The 19,787-nt window shown below is 41.6% G+C and overlaps 1 protein-coding gene across 1 annotated transcript in view; it reads left to right on the forward strand.

The window, feature by feature from the left end:
* LOC309415042 (sorting nexin-18-like) overlaps positions 1-17,991 on the forward strand; it is a gene marked incomplete at both ends in the record, with an annotated part of 38,470 nt that extends 20,479 nt beyond the window's left edge. The window contains one exon of the mRNA XM_082012433.1: positions 17,738-17,991. Coding sequence (XP_081868559.1) covers positions 17,738-17,991 — 254 coding nt within the window. The remainder of the gene's footprint in view (positions 1-17,737) is intronic.
* Positions 17,992-19,787: the final 1,796 nt, after the last annotated feature.

Genomic DNA, 19,787 nt, shown 5'->3' on the forward strand with positions numbered 1-19,787 from the left:
TTGTAAGATTAGTGTTGCAGGCTAACTGGCAGTTTTCTGTAGCCATAAAGCCTTGCAAATAAAGAGGATTGCCAGACCCGGGCAACTGCTCAGGTCTGGACAAACCACTGATCTAGCAAAGCTCTGGCCTTTACAAGCAGTGCTCAATTAATTTGGGTACTAAGAAAGCACCCCCTTAAAGGAAAGAAGAGGGCAAGACCAGAGGGGAACTGGTGTTGCGGCTTAAAAAGGGTCTGCCAAGGGCTGCAACCCCTTCGGGCTATGACTGCCGATCACTATGGCCCTGACCGGACCCCTTCTAGTTCTACGTGGGGTGAGTTTCTTGACTCCGACTAACAAGTCGAGCTGGGGTTTACTCCAGAAAAATGGAAAAACTGAGGACCTTTTCTAATAGTACAGCCCATACCTGTAATCAACAATAAAACCTAGTTTTTCCTGTTACCCATAAATTAGGAGATTTTATGGGTGGTGAAAATCGGGACGAATAATTAAGGGGATAACTACAGTGCCTAACATTCCTTGTATACAACCTCAAGTTAAAGCAAAGATTGGGAGGCCTATAAAAAGCGAAAAGAGAAACAAGAGCATTCTCCTGAAGAATACATTTGCTGCCGAGAAGATGGTACACCTCGCTGCACTAGGCAAAAGTGTAGGCGAAGGAGGCAGAGACGTAAAGAAGTGGAGGCTGGAAAAGGGACGCTCAAGGGGGATGTCAACATCACTCACCCCCGAGGCCCCAGGCTTTATTGCTTGAGGAAAAAGGAAAAGGCACAAGGGACACAACCAAATTCTGCAGGCTAAAAAGGGAAGTTTCAATTAGAAATAAGAACCCACCAGTCCTCTTTAACATTGGGTAATATCGGAGGTGGAGGAGACCTTCATTTTAAGCCAGCAGGAGCTTAAGCGATTTGATGAACAAAATGATGAAAAGAAAAAGGGGGGATTGTGATAAACTGTAAACTGTTTTGTTCATCAAACTTTGTGTATAGGTGTTATACAATTAAGTCCTGTGATATGTGTTAGAACCATGTTTGCTAAAGTTTTCTTAAAGCATTAAAGTTTAGATGGTAATGCTAAGAATGAAAGAACTGTATAGTAAGATGGAACAGCATGATAAGAAATCGTTGCTTAACACCTTGAATACCCCCGGCAACAAGACAGAACAAGCCCGGCAACAAGACAGAACAAGCCCTGAGGTAGAAGGGGAGGGGGGGAGCGGAGTAGATTGCAATTGGAAGATTCGAAAGAAGGCGTGAGTGAAAAAAGGTATAAAGAGAGGACTGAAAGACCTGTTAAGTTGCCGGCCGTTGGTGGAGCAGGAGACTCCCCGGTCGCCCAGCGCTGTTTTGCTTACTGGTCGCTTGCTTTAATAAATCAAAAATTTCTAATTGACTAGCCTCTGTCACTCAATTGGACAGGTGAATTTATAACATTCCTAACTTCTTCTATTAATAATGCTGTAGCAACCAAAGCTTGGAGACAAGCAGGCCATCCTCTGCTTACTGGATCAAGTAACTTAGAACAATACCCCACGGGTTTTTTTTGATTCCTGCCCAGTCTTGAGTAAGAACTCCATATGCTGTCTGGCTTGATGTATTCACAAAGAGATAGAAAGGTTTTTCTAGATCTGGGAGGCTCAGTACAGGTGCTTGTATTAATGCCTTTTTAACTTCCTCAAATCTCTGATCATCTTCAATAAACCATTTAAGTTGGTTATTAGTTAATTTTTCATATAAGAATTTTACTTTTTCACTATAATTTTCAAGCCATGGTCTACAATATCCTAATAATCCCAGTATTTGCCTAATTTCTGTTTTAGTTTGTGGGGATCTTAAGGATAGAATCCCAGATACCCTATCAGGATCTAACTTCTTCCTTCCCTTACTCAGCCAATGTCCTAAGTATTTTACTTCTTGTTCTACAAACTGTAGCTTTGATCGGGACACCTTTAATCCCTTTTCCCCTAGAAAATTTAACAATTTAATGGGGGCTTTTCGGATCCCCTCTTCAGTTTCTCCTGCTACTAATAAATCGTCCACATATTGCAATCCAAAAAGCATCTTTCAAATCTATTACACTATACCAAGTATGTTTGGGAGATATATGACTCAATAAAGTATAAGGATTTGCCACCACAGGGAATTTAGTGATTGTTCGCTGATTTACAGCTCTTAAGTCCTGCACCATCCTGTATGACCTGTCCGGTTTCTTTACAGGAAGAATGGGCGTGTTATGAGGTGACATACATGGTTCTAGGGTTCCTTTTTCCAAAAGTCTGTCAACTACAGGTTTTAATCCTTTTCGACCCTCCATAGGTATAGGGTATTGCTTGATTCTAATTGGGCGGTGCGGATCTATTATTTGAACCCTTATGGGGTCCATTTTTATCTTTCCAGTTTCCCCTTCCTTAAACCACACTGAGGGGTTAATAGCTTCTTCATCCTCTTGTGTTAAAGTGTATAATTTAATCTGCAATTTGTCCCCTTGACTCTGAATGCTCAAGTTTAACTTCAAAATCAAATCCCTTCCTAATAAATTGTATTCCGCTTCAGGGAGCAAAAGTAAATCATTAAGACAAATTTTCTTTTCTGTTTCTACTTCTACATCTTTCAATATATTTACTTTCAAAGGCTCTCCTTTTGCTCCTACTACTGACACGTAACTCTTCCCTTTTTCTATTCCTTTTGGAAGTTTTTGAGTGGTTGACTTTTCGGCCCCTGTATCCACTAAAAATAAAACTTCCTCTTTATGGGGACCAATTAATAATTTTATCAAGGGCTCTGTTGATGTTGAAGTCCCCAGAAGATAGAGCCCCTGACACCCCTAGTCTTCTTTGAACATCTTCTCATCTTGTTCCCGCTTACGGCAGTTCTTCTGAACATGTCCCCTCTTGTTACAGTAGTAACAGACGGGAATTGTAAATCTTTCTCGATAAGGCTGTCCCCGGGGTGTCTGCTCTATTCTTTTTTCCCTTTTCTCTCCAGGAGTCGTCTTATTTTTCTGACTTTCCCTTACTGCTGCTACAAAAATTTTTGCTTTTGCTTTTTGTTTTTCTTCGTCCCTCCTAACATAGACTTTCTGGGCTTCTCTAAGTAACTCCTCTAATCCTCTTTCTTGCCAGTCTTCCAGTTTTTCTAATTTCCTTCTTATATCCCCCCAGGATTTAGCTACAAATTGTGTTCTAAGGAGTGCGGTCCCAGCCACTGTATTCGGATCAAGTCCAGAATACATTTGTAGGTTTTTCCTCAACCTCTCCAACCATTCTGTTGGAGATTCGTCTTTCCCTTGTTGTTCATTAAATGCTTTAGTAATGTTTTGCCCTCGGGGAACCGCTTCCCTTATTCCCTGTATCCCAGTGGGGATCCACATTTGGCCATTTCTGATCTCCTGGGGGTCCTGCCTGATTCTGTCTTTCCCAAATTCTCATTCCAGCTTGTCTAATCATTCCCCTTTCCTCAACAGTGAATAGGGTCCCTAAAATGGACTGTATTTCTTCCCAGGTATAAGTATTGGGGCCTAGGAATTGGTCCAGTTTTTCAGCTACTCCGAGGGGATCACCTAATAGGGTCCCCATTTCTTTCTTGAAATTTCTTACATCTGTGGTATTTAATGGGACTGCCACAAACCCGATGCCTCCCTGATTGCCTCCGAGGGGTACTTCTCATAAGGGGTATAGAGAAGCTCCCTCAGATACAGCAGTCCTACTTCTCGTACATGCAGCCGGAGGTCGATCTAATTCCGGTGCTGTTGGTGGTGGAGATAGGGGCAACGGTGGTACAGATAGAGGTACTACGGCCACCGGAGGGGGAGCCGCCGCCGAAGATGGATTATTAGAATATGGAGGCAGTAGGTTATCCAGTGGCTCCCATTTATCATCTTTTTCCTTTTCACTTTTCCCCTCTTACTTTTTCCTTTTCTGGGGCCCCTATTATTCCAATTTTCAATCATTATTCCTAATGGACTCTCCGGAGGTATTTCTAGTAATTCGCTCCCTTTCTTCTGGTCCTGGGTTCTCGATTTCGTCTGACCCATCTAGGAATTTTTACTTTGGCAATTCCTACAGCCCTTGGCTACCAGTAAGAGTGTCTTGCAGGGGGTTTAGGACCTATCACCCACCCACGAATCCTCTAAGGATCGCTTCGGTCCTTCACCGGCCAAGTCCCTCGCGGGAGATTGGAACCGCGGTTAGAAGACCTCCACAATCGCTTCGGAACTAGGTTCCGTCTCAGTCACACTCTTACACACACAGGCAACCGAATCCCACCCAACCGAACGGTATACACCTTAAATACTTACGACCCCGTCGTCTTCGTTCAGATCTTCGCGCGCAGAATTATGGGCAAAATAAACTGCTGCAGCCGGCAAGGGAGCTCATAAAAAATCAAATTCTTTGCTTGCCCCTATTCAGGTTCAGGATGGCGTTAGTCCCGACCCGATCAGGAGCCACCAAAAGGTGGGGCGCCCCTCCTAGATCAAGTCAGAATTCAGGAACCAAGACCATCCCGGACGAGCCCCCAATTGTTATAAATGATTTAGTCCCAAACAGGATTCCAATTCAAATTTACAATTTATTAAGCAAATAGAGGCAAGCAAACAGCACTGGGTGTGCCGGGAGTCTCTGCTCCACCAAGACACACGCGGTACAGTTCCTGTTCCTGGTTTATATCCTGTCCGTTAATACATATTCATGATTAGGCGTGTCTTCTTCGGCGCATGCCCTCTTCTCCTTCTAGAATCTTCTCGAATCTTCCTCAGCGTGATCCTGTTCGCTAATACATATTCATGAATAGGCGTGTCTTCTAATACATATTAATGAACAAGCGTGTCTTCTTCAGCGCATGCCCTCTTCTCCTGCTAGAGTCTTCTCGAATCTTCCTCGGCGTGCCCCCAGGATGACCCCAAACCTTATGCATGCACTTTCTTTACACAATACTATGCGGTCAGTGGTCAAACTGGTTTGAGCTGATATACCAGCAAAGTAGTTTAACTTTCTCCTGTAAAATACCCCTTTTTATGGTGCAGGAGAAATCCATGAAAGTACAGAAGATTACACTTCATCACACGAATCAGATAAACATATTTCACACCTTGAAGTTGACATTATGAACAGGGCATTTACAAAAGCTGTTAAGAGTGTATAGCATCACTCTGACAGAAAAGTGCATGTTCTTAACATCCTAAATGGGAGAAATTAGTGTTCTGAACCTATGATGATTATACTGTAATAGACCAACTTAAACTCTGGAAAAACAGAGTTTTATCTTAAAAGCCTGTTTGGTGCCACTTTTAGATGTAAGCTAGTAAGAAGTACTTAAAATCACTGAAAGGTTTCATCTTGGTACTCCTGCAAATTATGAGCATGACCAGCTTTTCAGGGAGCAAATGTACTGCATTTCTAACAACCTGCATAGTTTAAGTTTCACTCCTTTCTGTACCCTCAGTCTGCAGTGTCAGCTGAAGCCATACCAAAGAAAACCTCCTTAAATGGTACATATGAGTGATGAAAAGCACCGACTGTCTTAGAATTGGTCAAAATCAGCATTACCTAGTGTTTGCCACTCAGGCTGTGGTGCAAAACTCTATGTTTTTGATAATGAACAGCAATATACACAGTTTAGCTAGATTTTACAATCAAATTATACCTGACAGGCCTCCTTTCAGACATCACTGTAGGTACCTGTAAGTCAGAACTACTCATGAACACAGTTTAAACTGCTGTAGTGGCTGAAATAAGGTTGGTTGCTGAAAACACTGTCTGCGTACAGTACATCTAAAGATAATGTTAGTTTTAAAGTCACTGCATTCAAGATTTGAATGGAAAACTTCCATCCAATTTTGCACAATTTTTACATGCGGTTACGTAGCAGTATGGACTTTTTTTGTTTTGTTAATGGGGTTATGCGTGGCGGTAGGTGCAATAGACAAGTAATTCTGTAGCGTTTATTTCATTTATTTGCCATCTTGCTCTCACCTCCTATTATCAACTATTTCAAGGGCAAACTATGGCTTGTTGCTTGCATAGCAGTGTGGTGTAACGTGGCCCAGTGAAACATTCATACTGGAGGTGCTGCGCACCAAACTTTAGATTCCTCTGGGGACTCTAGAGCTGAAATGCACATTGCCAATGTCATAATTTAAATATTTTTCAGTAGCATGAGCATTTTGGAGACTCTGAACATGAACAGGTATGACTACAGTCCTTGTAGATCTGGATAAATAAATTGGCTATGTATGCTCTTCCTATGTGTGTGTACACCAACTTGCAGATGTATACACAATGAGTCTAATCAGGTCTTAAATATGGCATTATTTAAAAAAAAAATTAGCCATGTATCGTGTCCATTAACACCATCAGCTCTTTAAAATTGAGTGACATTTGACACTGCATTCTAACACCATCATTAATCAGTTATATAGTAATTAAATCAATGTAGATGTTAAAAACACCAGATGAGATTAAAATTAATCAAGTTTCTGAAATCTCTAGCAAAGACTGTTTTGTTTTTGCGTGATCTCTGAATTTTGTAGATTAGAAGGTGATTTCATTTTGAACTGAAGAATGCATCTCTGGGTGATAGCTTTCAATGAGCTTTGCAACTGGGTAACTGGAAGAACAAATAAATGTGTCTAACATTAATAATCCCGCAGTCAGTCAATGTTAACCTAGATGTTAGCAGAGTACTGTAATTATGAACCTAGATTTATAGGATAGTCGTATTTTATTCTTTTTTTGGGGGCAATGGGCAACAAAATAATAAAAAATAAACTTCACTTTTTAACTGTTGTTAGGCTGCAGATTCTAAAAGCATTTTCACATATCTATACACCCACTCCCCTGTAATACTAAATGTTGTGGTTTAACCTGGCAGGCAGCGAAATACCACACAGTGGTTCACTCACTCCCCCCTCCCTGGTGGGATGGGGGAGAGAATTAAAAAAAAAAAAGTAAAATTTGTGGGTTGAGATAAAGACAGTTTAATAGGTCAGAAAAGGAAAGAAAAAAAAGTTATAAAAGGATATACAAAACAAGTGATGCACAATGCAATTGCTCACCACCTGCTGACCGTTCCTGAGCAGCACCACTCCCTGGCCAACTCCCCCAGTTTAGATACTGAGCATGATGTTATATGGTATGGAATATCCCTTTGGCCAGCCTGGGTCAGCTGTCCTGGCTGTGTCCCCTCCCAGCTACCTGTGCACCCCCAGCCTTCTTGCTGGCAGGCCAGCATGAGAAGCTGGACAGGCCTTGACTGCTTAGCAACAACTAAAAACATCAGTATGTTATCAATATTATTTTCATCCCAAATCCAAAACACAGCACTATACCAGCTACTAGGAAAAAAATTAACTATCTCAGCCGAAACCAGGACACTAGACAAAATTTGATATAATTTATTTTTATATTTCTAACTTTCAGTATGGAAAATAGAACTTTGTTGAAATAGTTTTCCACTATCAAGCAGCATATCATCTTTGAATTAGAAAGCCTGGTTTTGAAAACTCTATTGTGTTGGCACTTTCAGAAAAAAACAGGTGACTTCATCATTTTGTCTTTGATGTTGAAGATCACTTGTTTTTTTTCTGTTTAAAATTGTAAAACCAGATTTTAAAGTTACGAGTCGTTCCTACGTTAGTTACTGTAATGCTACTTTTTCCCCGTGACATTTCTTATATACAGTTAAGTCTCTACTGGAGAAGTCTTCTGTTTTTAATTTTAGGCAAATTCCCATTACGCCACTTTCCATTCTAAATCATGACCAGAAAATTTAAAGAATCTGCAGAACCTTAATTTAATGTAGGCTTCTTTTGTTAATCTGTGCTCAAAGCATTCTTAAGCAAATAATCGGTCAACGTAGTAAAATCTCTGTTCTACTACATACAATTTCATTGTTTTGCTTTGAATTGACAGAGGGAAGTTTGGGGGCAGAGTAGGATTTCATGCTATGTGTAATCTCATGTGGTGCTTCTGCAACTTCCCTTGTGTTGAAGCTAATGATTTGATTGCGTAGCCCTGGGGTGAGTTGGATCAAATAGCTAAGCCATTGATAAAACTAAGCCATCTTCCTCCCCTCCAGGCCAAATGCAGTTTTTTATTGGATTGGTCATTTGAGTCATCCCATAACGTCTTTGATAGATCTGTTGTAAGTGGGATGGCCATGTAGACAGGCTTGTTCTGGAGCAGTCTGCTGGATTAGAGATAATGTTGTTTCTTCCACAGTTGTTTATTTCATAAGGAGGGTAAATAAAAAATGTGCTATATGCACATGGGCTACCCAGGGCTTGCCTTTTCAAATCTTTAAGCAAAGAGCTGTAGCCAAATAATCTCATCATTAGGTTCTTTGGTAAGGAAAAAGTAAACTTATTTCATTTTCTGCTTTTGCATCCTTTTCTGGAAGCCACTAAAAGCAACATGATGAATATATTGTTTTCTCCCTTCTTTTCAGAGATGTCTCATATTAGAGACAGTGTCTTGTAATAAAAGTAAAGCAAAGGGAGTTGTTAGACTCATTCAAAGCTCTCCCTTCAATAGCGAGTAGCCTGCTTTGAAGGACACATCATGCCTACTGTTAGGCTATTTAATATGATGGGCAGCTGAATGGTGTGGAAATGTCAGTTGTTTTACTTTCTAGTAACTAACGTACCAAGTTTTATTTTGTAGCTTGCTGACAGTAGAAAGATGAAAAATTGTTTATTGCACCGGTCTTTTTATTTGCACAGAATTTCTCAGGTACAACTGCTGAAAGATTTTCTTTGTCAAACTTGGGAGTTTCTTTAAGGAGCACAGTGTTTTCTGACCCTAGCTGTCCTTTCCCATGAGGCAGCCATCTCTCAGAGGAGCCTTTGGACTTTGACACAAGGTCTTGGGGGAGGCTGTCGCACCGAAGCTTGTTGGCTGGGGGACTTCTCAAAGGTGGTGGTCAGGAATCAGGCACTCATTGGTTTTGCCACAGTTACCACTGATGTCAAGGCCGGAACGATCACCCTCCTCATTTTTTTCCATTCTGCCATTTTTATGGCTGTTTTTTTCCCAGTATCATTTATGAATAGGGTTTACAAATAGAATAAGTATGGATTTGTGCTTGGAGCAGCTGGTGGCCAGGTGCCACGTTTCTGTCCCTTGGAATGGTTACTGCTTCTCACCTGCAGCACGACTAGCAGCCCTGGCGGTGTGCCAGCCTGCGCTTGCCTCCCTCCCGGCAGTGCTGAAGCCAGATGGGGAAAGGCAAAGAGCTGTCACATGAGGAGCTGCACATACTGTTGGGCTGGCACCCAGCTCACTGCTTCACTCTCCCTCCCTCCCCCAGCTCCATTAAAAATATATTTCAGAAACTAACATTCTTTGTAATATATCAAGGAGAACCACAAGACTAACTTTTTTTGTCTCTTGTGTCTTCTTTCATTCCCTTTGCAGTTGTTTTGCAATAACTCTTTAACTCAAGGTATAAAGTAGAGTAACAATAACGTGGGTATTTGCTGAAAGTGTTGTATTAATCATAACTGACATACATGTAAACTGTTATCTCACTACTAGTGAAAGAAATCTATTTATTTGCTCTGTTTTAGCATAATTAATCACTAAAGTGAAGGAAATATTTGAATAACTGCAGTGATAAAGGCATTACAATTATATAGGATCTAAAAAAAATGATTTGTTGGCTCCTATAAGCTGGGTGAGTTTTTAAGTTCAGTATTTTGGACTGAGATATTGAAGACATTGATATATTGGTGACTTAATACACGTTACTGAGAGTGACTGACTGTGAATTGCAGACCTCCCTGATTTCAACAAATACTTAGTGCTGCATTCTAGCAATGTTGAGCTGACACTTCTTTGTTTCATTCCATATGCAATATTACTGTATGCAGTTAAATCATTGCTGCTACAGCAGTTTCTTAGATGTTTTTCAGAAAAGTGTGATACAGTTATGAAGCGTATCATTAATTACTGCTTGTGTTTTTTAAGAATTGAGCAAGCCCAGCTGTGGAACAAACGTCCCCTGTACTAAGCACTGTGTAAATAAAGGGCAGAAAAGGGCTCTTGCCCTAAAGAATTCCCTTTCTCTAGGCTTTTCTTTATTTGGATTAGTAGTTAAAGACACAGATGAAGTTTTGCTCCTGACTGCTGTATGCAAAACTCCAAAGCTGATGTTCAGGTACTTTGGGGAGAGGTGGAGATGGGGCAGTGGGAAGATGGTACACCCTTAGCAGGTACTGCTGCTTCTTCAGCTTCTGATTGCCCATGCTGGCAGGTGCAGGGAAGACCTAGCTTCAAGTGAGACAAATGAGTTGAGTGAAGAGCAGTCTTGTTTCAGGGCTCATGAAGAGTGCAATCTTTTTCCTTCTGGTTACATTGCAGGCAGCAGCTTGGACTTATGTCATGTATGCTGAGCATGAAGAACCAGCGTAGGGCTGGCTGCTGGTAGGCTGATCACACCATGCAATTGGAGAGCTTGGAGACATCAGCATGGGTTTATGTGTATATATGCATATGTATAGTGTGGGAGGGGAAGTAAGTACAAGCTCAAGTATGGATTCAAACTCACCCTTAGTTGACTGTTTACACAATTTCAAAGCATTTATTAGTGTAAAAAACTGCAGGTGATGGGAAAATATATTGTTTGACTCAAACCTGAGTGCTCTCAGGTTCAGGAATTTTTTAAATTTAATTTTCCTGAATGTATTTGTGTTTTCCTGCCTCATTGCAACCTCATGTTTGCATGTCCAGCTTACTAACTCAATGCACTTCTTTTTTCCTGATTACTCCTCAGCACCTATTTAAGTTGCTGTTTGTATTGTGTGTTTCACAATTTAGAAGTGTTTATTTCTAGGAGGAATTTTACATTGTCCCTGTCTTCTTGTCTGCTAGCACATTACTATAAATGTCCCTTGTTAAATGTGTTTATATCATCTTGTGTTGTCTAATTTCATATTTCAAAACAAGCACTGAAACCTGTGAGTTTCTCTTAAGCCCTTAGCAGCATTCAGTGAGCACCACTGTCTGTTTAATATCAGGCTTTGGGCAATGTAAACCAGCATTCACATCTTGCTTTTCCCCACCTTTAAGAACAGAAATAGATGTAGCACAGCTTTTTGCAGTGTCTTTGTTCCAGGCCCTCTTCTCTGTTTGAAAGCTAGTCCTGATCACTGGAACATGATCTCCTGACAGAAGGTCTTTTCATCAGACCAGAAGCTTTAAATGTATGGGCAAGAATCTGTAGAGTTGGAGCCAAAAAAAAAAAAAAAGGAATTTTTTCAATGTATTCCATCCCTCTGGGAACAGTGCACTGGCAGATATTTATCCCAGATGTGTATTCAGCAGGAGGTTTCCTTGAGCTAATGTGCATTAGGAGGTGACTCCAGTTTCTTTTCTCTATAATGTGTGTTAACCTTTTCTAGGGCTGCCATAATTCTGCTTTTGTTTTGAAATGCATCTTGCTTTTTTGGATTATCCAAACCAATACTAAATGTTCACATCTTTAAATTCAGAAACCAGGAGATTCTTCTGCAGGTGTACTTACACCAGAGGGGGCTTGCTCAGCCTCAACAGCCTGCAAGGGTGGCAGCAGGAGCTGGAAAGTTCTGGATTAGGTGCTGAGGGTAATGGATAGATTAGTGAGCATGGGGGAGGGGGAGTGTTCATGGTGTACGGCCTGGGGTGAGACCGGTTAGGAATTGCAGGCTGGGAGGCATTAGGGGTTACCACAGGCCCTGTCCTCCACTCAGGCCTCTCTGAGCAAAACCCTTGTTTTCAAGCAGGGATGCACATAAGGGGCTGCTGTCTTCTCCCCTCTTCCCTCACCCTGTCCTCCTTTCACCATTAGAAACCTGTGTGGATCGTTGCACATCAATGAATTTCTGCTCTAGCTCAGAGTTTTGCTCAGGTGGATTTAAATACAAAGGCTGTAGGCTATGGAGAAGTGTTTTGCGAAACTTTTAAATGAAATGGGGTATGTTATTGTTAGTAATGCTGTTTGCAAAGCTGTGCAAACTAAAACTGTTTTCTAAGATTTACTAAAATAAGTCTTGCAAAATTCAGTAGATACTGAACAAATTAAAAATGACATTTTAGAACAAATGGTCGTTTGCTTTTTAAAATAAAGCACATTGACTTTTTTTATGTGTGCTTTGGGAAGGTTCTTTGTCCTAAAATAAGCTAAAATTTTCCCTCTATTAAGTTATTTTAAGGTTAATTTTTTCACTAATAATTCAACACTTCATTTAGAGGCACTACAAAAAAACAAGAAAGCTCGTGCTTAAGCATATGTATAAGCTCTTGTCATACATTTCTGACCTCCAATTGTAGTCTGCCTAGGTTTTAAAGGAAATTCCAGTATAGGACCAGTATGAATCTATATGCATTAAGAGAGCATTATTAATGGCTGCAAGTTTTCCCCTTCGATTCCTTTCCCTAATTGTATATATATATTTTTTAATAGCAAAAAATGCATAATGCATAATATGTCTAGTCTGGAGAGGTTTAGTGTTTGGTAATGTATGTTTTTTATTGATGTAAAATAATTTGAAGATTATACATGCTCCAGAACTTAGTTATGCTTTCAGCTGCTGATGCTGTAAATTTCAGTATTTTTCTTCCAGTTTGGTCGTTCTAGAAATAACATCTGAAGCTGTTTCCCACATCACAACTGAAGAGTTGTCATGTTTATTTAACCAGCTCCATCCAGCTTCCAGTAAGTCCCAAATTTCAGTTTTTCACAGCTTTACATGGATTCCTGCTATGCCAACAGAATGCAGAGAAAATTTTTGCTAAGCTCAGTTTTGTTTGTGGAAAGAAGCGTTCTTTTTGCAGAAGAGGGGATTAAATATTTTTCAGATCATGCCCTACCTCACAGATTCATCACTCCTTGAACGAGAAGATACAGATCTTCTGGCATGGTCCTGCTGCTGGCACCACTGCATGTGGAAAAGGGTTTTTGGTGGTGTTTTTTTGGGCCAGGCTGGAGATGATGAGGTCAATCAGCTGTAGCAGCTGGTGCCAAGCTTTTAGCCATCACACTGGTGGGCCGTGGGGACCAGGAAGGTGTGGAGCCAGGCCCTGCCGCCACCTTGCAGCCCCTGGGGAGAGTCACCGCTCTTGGCCTCTGGGCAGCTCTTTGGCGCATCAGGTTCAGAGCGTGGCCTCTGCCACTCAAATACTGGCATCCTCGGCCACGCAGTCTTTAGTGTACACTTAGCTTGTTAATAACTTCCCTGCCACAGTTTAAAAAAGAAAAGGAAAATCTTCTGTATGGTCTTTCTGCAAGTATGTCACACCAGAGGGGAATTTCTTATGCTTGCAACTCAGAGCTCGTACTAGGACTGCAGACAGGAGATGCCATGTAGAGCGCAGCCTAAATGCAGATTAATAATGTCCTGGTTTCAGCCAGGGTAGAGTTAATTTTCTTCATAGAAGCTAGCGTGAGGCTATGTTTTGGATTTGGGATGAGAAAATGTTGATAAGGTGCTGATGTTTTGAGTTGTTGCTAAGTACTCAAGGACAGTCCAGCTTCTCATGCTGGCCTGCAGCGAGCAGGCTGGGGGTGCACGGGAAGCTGGGAGGGGACACAGCTGGGACAGCTGACCCAGGCTGGCCAAAGAGATATTCCATACCATATAACGTCATGCTCAGTATATAAAGCTGGGACAAAGAAGAAGGAAGGGGTGGAGGGACGTTCGGCGTTATGGCGTCTGTCTTCCCAAGAAACCATTACGCGTGACGGAGCCCTGCTTCCCTGGAGATGGCTGAACACCTGCCTGCCCATGGGGAGTGGTGAACAAATTCCTTGCTTTGCTTTGCTTGCGTGCGCGGCTTTTGCTTTACTTATTAAACTGTCTTTATCTCAAACCATGAGTTTCCTCACTTTTACTCTTCCAATTCTCTCCCCCGTGCCACCGTGGGGGAGTGAGCGAGCGGCTGCGTGGTGCTTAGTTGCTGGCTGGGGCTAAACCACGACAAGGAGAAAAATATGATTTTAAGAGTAGAGAAGTACTAATAACAGAGAAAATATTTTCCAAGTATTTGCTATGAAAAACACACCCTGGCCCAGTTAACAAGTTGTTGTTAGAAGTTGAATGGAGAAAAATCATGCATGCTTCTCTGAATTTAGGAATTCCAGAGTTTATTTATAATGCAGGGCACAACTCCCATTACATTTAAAAAATGCAACAAACTCTTTTTCCCTAAGTCTGCCAAATCATATGGTATTTTAACTTGCTTGTTGTAAGAGCATACCTTGACCCTCCGTTCTACCTGACTGCCTGGTGAGGGTTTGGAGATGGGCAGGGGATGAGCTACAGCAGGCAGGGGAACGTGAGAAGTGGGAACGAAATGCAGTGAGCAGCGGCCATGCTGCCCGGTTCCCTCCCAGCTCGCTGCCCATAGAGCAAACCCAGACACTGCCGTGCACAGTCATGTTCCAAATCTGAATTGCAGAGACTTGTCAGGGCGCTGGGGTAAGGCATATTTGTAATGACATATTAAACAGGCACAGGAAGGAAAGGATGGAAGGTAATATTACTGCTGCTGAACTGCATTTTTACTGTTTAATGGTGTTTACTACATATGTGGATTCAGGCTGACAAGAAGACAAATCTGCTTCCCCAGCAGACAGTGGAGGTTGTCCTCCTGAAAGATATAGGCAGAGAGGTTTGTTTCTCTATTAGCTTGCTGGCTAGTGTCACTGTAGAGTACAGAAAAGCATTTCTTCAAGGCAATGTAAAGGGAGTCCTGTCAGTGAACTGTAGTCATTTGTATGGTGTATTGGGTTTGCATGGCAAGGTTTTGGTAGTGGGGGAGGTTGAAGGGGTGGCTTCTGTGAGAAGTTGCTACAAGCTTCCCCCATATCCAAGAGCCAATGCTAGCTGGCTCCAAGATGGACCTGCCACTGGCCAAAGCTGAGCCAATCAGCAACGGTGGTAGCACCTCTGTGATAACATATTTAAGGAGGGGGAAAAAACTGCTGCACAACAGCAGCCGGAGAGAGGAGTGAGAATATGTGAGAGAAGCAACTCTGCTCTGCAGACACCAAGGTCAGTGAAGATGGAGGGGGCGGAGGTGCTCCAGAGATTCCCCTGCTGTCCATGGTGAAGACCATGGTGAGGCAGGCTGTTACCCTGCAGCCCATAGAGGTCCACGGTGGAGCAGATATCCACCTGCAGCCTGTGGAGGACCCCACCCTGGAGCAGGTGGATGCCTGAAGGAGTCTGTGACCCTGTGGGAAGCCCATGCTGGAGCAGGCTCCTGGCAGGACCTGTGGACCTGTGGAGGGAGAAGCCCACCACTGGAGCAGGTTTTCTGGCAGGACTTGTGACCCTGTAGGGGACCCATGCTGTAGCAGTCTGTTCCTGAAGGACTGCACCCTGTGGGAAATCACACATGGAAAGGGCCCATGCTGGAGCAGGAGAAGAATGCGAGGAGGAAGGAGCAGCAGAGACAACATGTGATGAACTGACCATAACCCCCATTCCCCGTCCCTCTGTGCTGCTCAGCGGGAGGAGGTAGAGAAATCGGGAGTCAAGTTGAGCCCAGGAAGAAGGGAGGGGTGGGGGGAAGGTATTTTAAGATTTGGTTTTAGTTCTCATTACCCTACTCTGATTTTGGTTAGCAATAAATTAATTTTCCCCAAGCCGAGTCTGTTTTGCCCATGACGGTAATTGCTGACTGATCTCTCCCTGTCCTTATCTCAACCCACAAGCCTTTTTTTATACTTTCTCTCTGCTGTCCAGCAGGAAGTGTCCAGGGGAAGTGATAAGAGCAACTTGGTGGGCACCTGGCATCCAGCCAGGGTCAACCCTCCATATATGATAAGAAGTGTAATATGAAAGGAGAGAGTTAGTTAAGACATTACAAGTAGTTGAAGGAACAAGTAACTTAAGTGTGATCATAAAGGTTGTGAAAAATGCCAGATCACTAACGTATTGTGAGAAGATGAAAACTTTATTGATCTGTTGTCTTGTTCAATATCTTTATCGATGATCTGGATGAGGGGATCGAGTGCTCCCTCAGTAAGTTTGCAGACGACACCAAGTTGGGTGGGAGTGTTGATCTGCTGGAGGGTAGGAGGGCTCTGCAGAGGGATCTGGACAGGCTGGATCGATGGGCAGAGGTCAACTGTATGAGGTTTAAAAAGGCCAAATGCTGTGCCCTGCACTTTGGTCACAACAACCCCATGCAATGCTACAGGCTTGGGGAGGAGTGGCTGGAGAGCTGCCTGGCAGAAAAAGACCTGGGGGTGCTGGTTGACAGCCGGCTGAACATGAGCCAGCAGTGTGCCCAGGTGGCCAAGAAGGCCAACAGCGTCCTGGCCTTTATCAGAAACAGTGTGGCCAGCAGGAGTAGGGAAGTGATCGTGCCCCTGTACTCAGCACTGGTGAGGCTGCACCTCGAATCCTGTGTTCATTTTTGGGCCCCTCACTACAAGAAGGACACTGAGTTGCTGGAGCGTGTCCAGAGAAGGGTGTCGAAGCTGGTGAGGGGTCTGAAGAACAAGTCTTATGAGGAGCAGCTGAGGGAACTGGGGTTGTTCAGTCTGGAGAAGAGGAAGCTGAGGGGAGACCTTATCGCTCTCTACAACTACCTGAAAGGGGGTTGTGGTGAGGTGGCTGTTGGTCTCTTCTCTCAAGTAACTAGTGATAGGATGAGAGGAAATGGCCTCAAGTTGCGCCAGGGGAGGTTTAGACTGGATATTAGGAAAAATGTCTTCACCGAGAGGATGGTCAACCATTGGAACAGGCTGCCCAGGGAGGTGGTGGAGTCACCATCACTGGAAGTGTTCAAAAAATGTGTGGATGTGGCACTTTGGGACATGATTTAGTGGGCATGGTGGTGTTGGGTTTATGGTTGGACTTGATGATCTTAAAGGTCTTTTCCAACCTTAATGATTCTGTGATTCTGTGATTGGTTTTAGTTATATGAATAAAATCTGTATATAATATTTAAGGCAAAGAAGTTGCTCTTATGGGAGATTGAGACATGAACATAAATGTCTAAGACGCATCTTGGTATTCTGTGTCACTATGAGTCTCCTTTGGGTGAGTCTAGTTTGGGTGATATTTTGTTTTTGTAGGATGTGTGTGCTTTAATTAGCAATTTGGAGGATGAGGACTGTCAATTCTTTTGTTCTGTTTCTTCTAGCTCTTACAAGATTGTTTTATTTCTACCTGTATGTCTACAACTTTGAAATAAACTTTTAGATTCTCTAGTACTCAGTAATTAGTTTTGGGGTATCTGTAGTGTAAAAGCAGAATGGTGTATTGGCAAGGTTTTGTGTATTCAGACCTCTTTTTGATGTTTCACTAAGATTGTGAAAAGTTATGATGTTTCACAAAGTCTGATTTATGAATGAGGCTATTTTTCTGGTGTTTATGTAGGCTTGAATTGATCTGACTAGTTTTCTAGTGCTTTCATTTTTTTCCACTGCTGGTATATTTTTCAGATGTTCTCTGAAGGACACCATTTGATTTTTAAGATTGTGAAATAGGCATGTTTTACTAACTTTTGCAAGCTAGAGCCTTTAAAACAATGTTGTTGTTTTAAACAAGATTCACTGTTCTGTGATTTTTGATCTGAAAAAGCTTTTCTTTTATTCCTTTTCATTTATATGTATATATGCACACATATAAATACATTTAGAATGAGCCTTCTATGAATCCTTGTTGTTATTAAATCACTTGTTAAAGTACAGTAGTTGAGTCTACATTGTCCTCACAGTTCAACTATTTTGTTTTGTTCTTTACACAGGAGCCCTTACCAAAGTAAAGGAGAGTAAGCGACATGTGGAAGAGGGGAAGATGGAGCTCCAGAAAGCTGAGGGCATTCAAGAACGCTGTAACATTATTTCTTTTGCGACCCTAGCAGAAATTAATCATTTCCACAAAATTCGTGTGAGGGACTTTAAATCACAGATGCAGCATTTCTTGCAACAGCAAATACTCTTTTTTCAAAAAGTGACACAAAAGCTAGAAGAAGCTCTTCACAAGTATGACAGTGTTTGATCTCTGAACTTTCCTCAGTATGAGTGTGACTCAAGCAGCAGAGCAAACATTGCTGCTGCTGAAGAACTGTTGCCAGTGGTAGATGGTGGTACAAGGATGGTTTTGTGTTCACCTGGAATCCTGGTTTAATCTCCAATTGTGTAGAAAGGAAAGTTATAGGGCTATGTAGTAGAAACAGTACCACGCATTGTAACTAAAAGTTATACTGTGTATGCCTACACTACCATTGTAACTTTTTTGAAATAATGAGTATACTGTTTGCCTTATTGCTTTTTGAAATATGGTATTTTAGTGCATACTTTTTAGACCTCAAAACATTTTGGATCTTTAAGGAAGTTGGCTAGATAAAAGCCTGCTTCAGATGCCTTTTTACTTTCCTAGATTTGGATTTCCTAAATTCAAACAATTCTCTGTTTACAGACTCCTAGTAGAGCAGCCATGTGATTCTATGCCTTTTAGACTGTATTTTTCCTTTTCTAGTAAGTCACATTTTTATGATTGAATGAATGAAGGGTTGATGCCTATAACAGGAACTAATTATGAAACCTCATATTGACTGGAAAAAAATCAGCTGCTATCCAGTTTGCACAGCAAGTACTGTCTTATGACAAGTGTTGTCTCAAAAAGGAGAATTTAAATCTATTCACACTTGCCCTGAAAATGGAAACTACTTGTTACATGTACTAGGATGTTAAGCACATATACAAAAATACACCACTAAATCCCCTTTCCGAAATGAATATTACAGTGAGGGGGGATTTTAGTGTAAAACATTACTGTGAGTGGAAATTTGAAGAGCTAGCCTAATAAAAATAATGTTTATCAAGGGGATATGAATGCAAGCTGTGTGGCTAGAACATTTTTTAAGTTTGAAATGATCTGCTTATTGTTCATTGCTGATTCAGTTTATCTTCAGACTTGCATCTACATTGCCAGTTGTCTGAATTGAGACTCCACTGTGATTCATTAGTTTACTAAGTTACAAATTTTCAGGGATGTTCAGTAATATAAGTGATCTGAAATAAGTCTTGGCTGAACTGACTTGGAAAACAGGTTGCATTTTTATGTTTATAACACTCAAGAATTAACAGTTGTCTTAATTTTTATATAAATATTTTTTACAAGCAGGGTGCATTTATATATACAAAAACACTATCTTTTAAAGGCTTTGCTGGCTTATTTTTATTTTACTTTTTTGTTTTAATTAAATTAATCAAAGATAGCTTAAACAAATGAAAGCCTGGAAAAGGAAGTTAAGTAACAGTTACATTTAAGTACAAACCATTCCTCACCTATGCAGCATAAATGTACAGTTCTTTTGCTCAATCAATCATGTGAGTTTCTGTAGCTTAACCCCACACCTCTGTTTTAGAGGATTAAATGTAAGAATGTAGTTTTGGTTTTAAGATTCATCCCCAGATGCTAGGAGATTGCTATTTTGCTAGTATGTACCCAAAGGTGTAAAATACAGAATAATGAAGAGGAAAAAACAGTATTTGTAAAAGAAAGGACAGTCAGTAAGTAAAGACTCCATTTCCAGGCTATTGAGTGCTGCAAACAACAAGGTTTACCATAATAGAAGGACTATAGTCATAGGGCTGACTTGCTCTTCCTCATGGTGTCTCGTTCTACATTCAAATCTCACCACTTCCCGTAATAGCTCTTCCCAGCAGTACTCCAGCTTCCCATATGTTGTTTAATTACATGAGATGATAGTGATGAGCTAGGTTTGAACTGAGTTCCATGGCTTGTGTTTGCTTAAGCCAGATACTGTCTTATTAAATGTCTTTGCAGTA

Source organism: Phaethon aethereus, assembly GCF_964289735.1.
Source record: "Phaethon aethereus genome assembly, chromosome: W".
In the NCBI taxonomy this organism is placed as follows: domain Eukaryota; kingdom Metazoa; phylum Chordata; class Aves; order Phaethontiformes; family Phaethontidae; genus Phaethon; species Phaethon aethereus.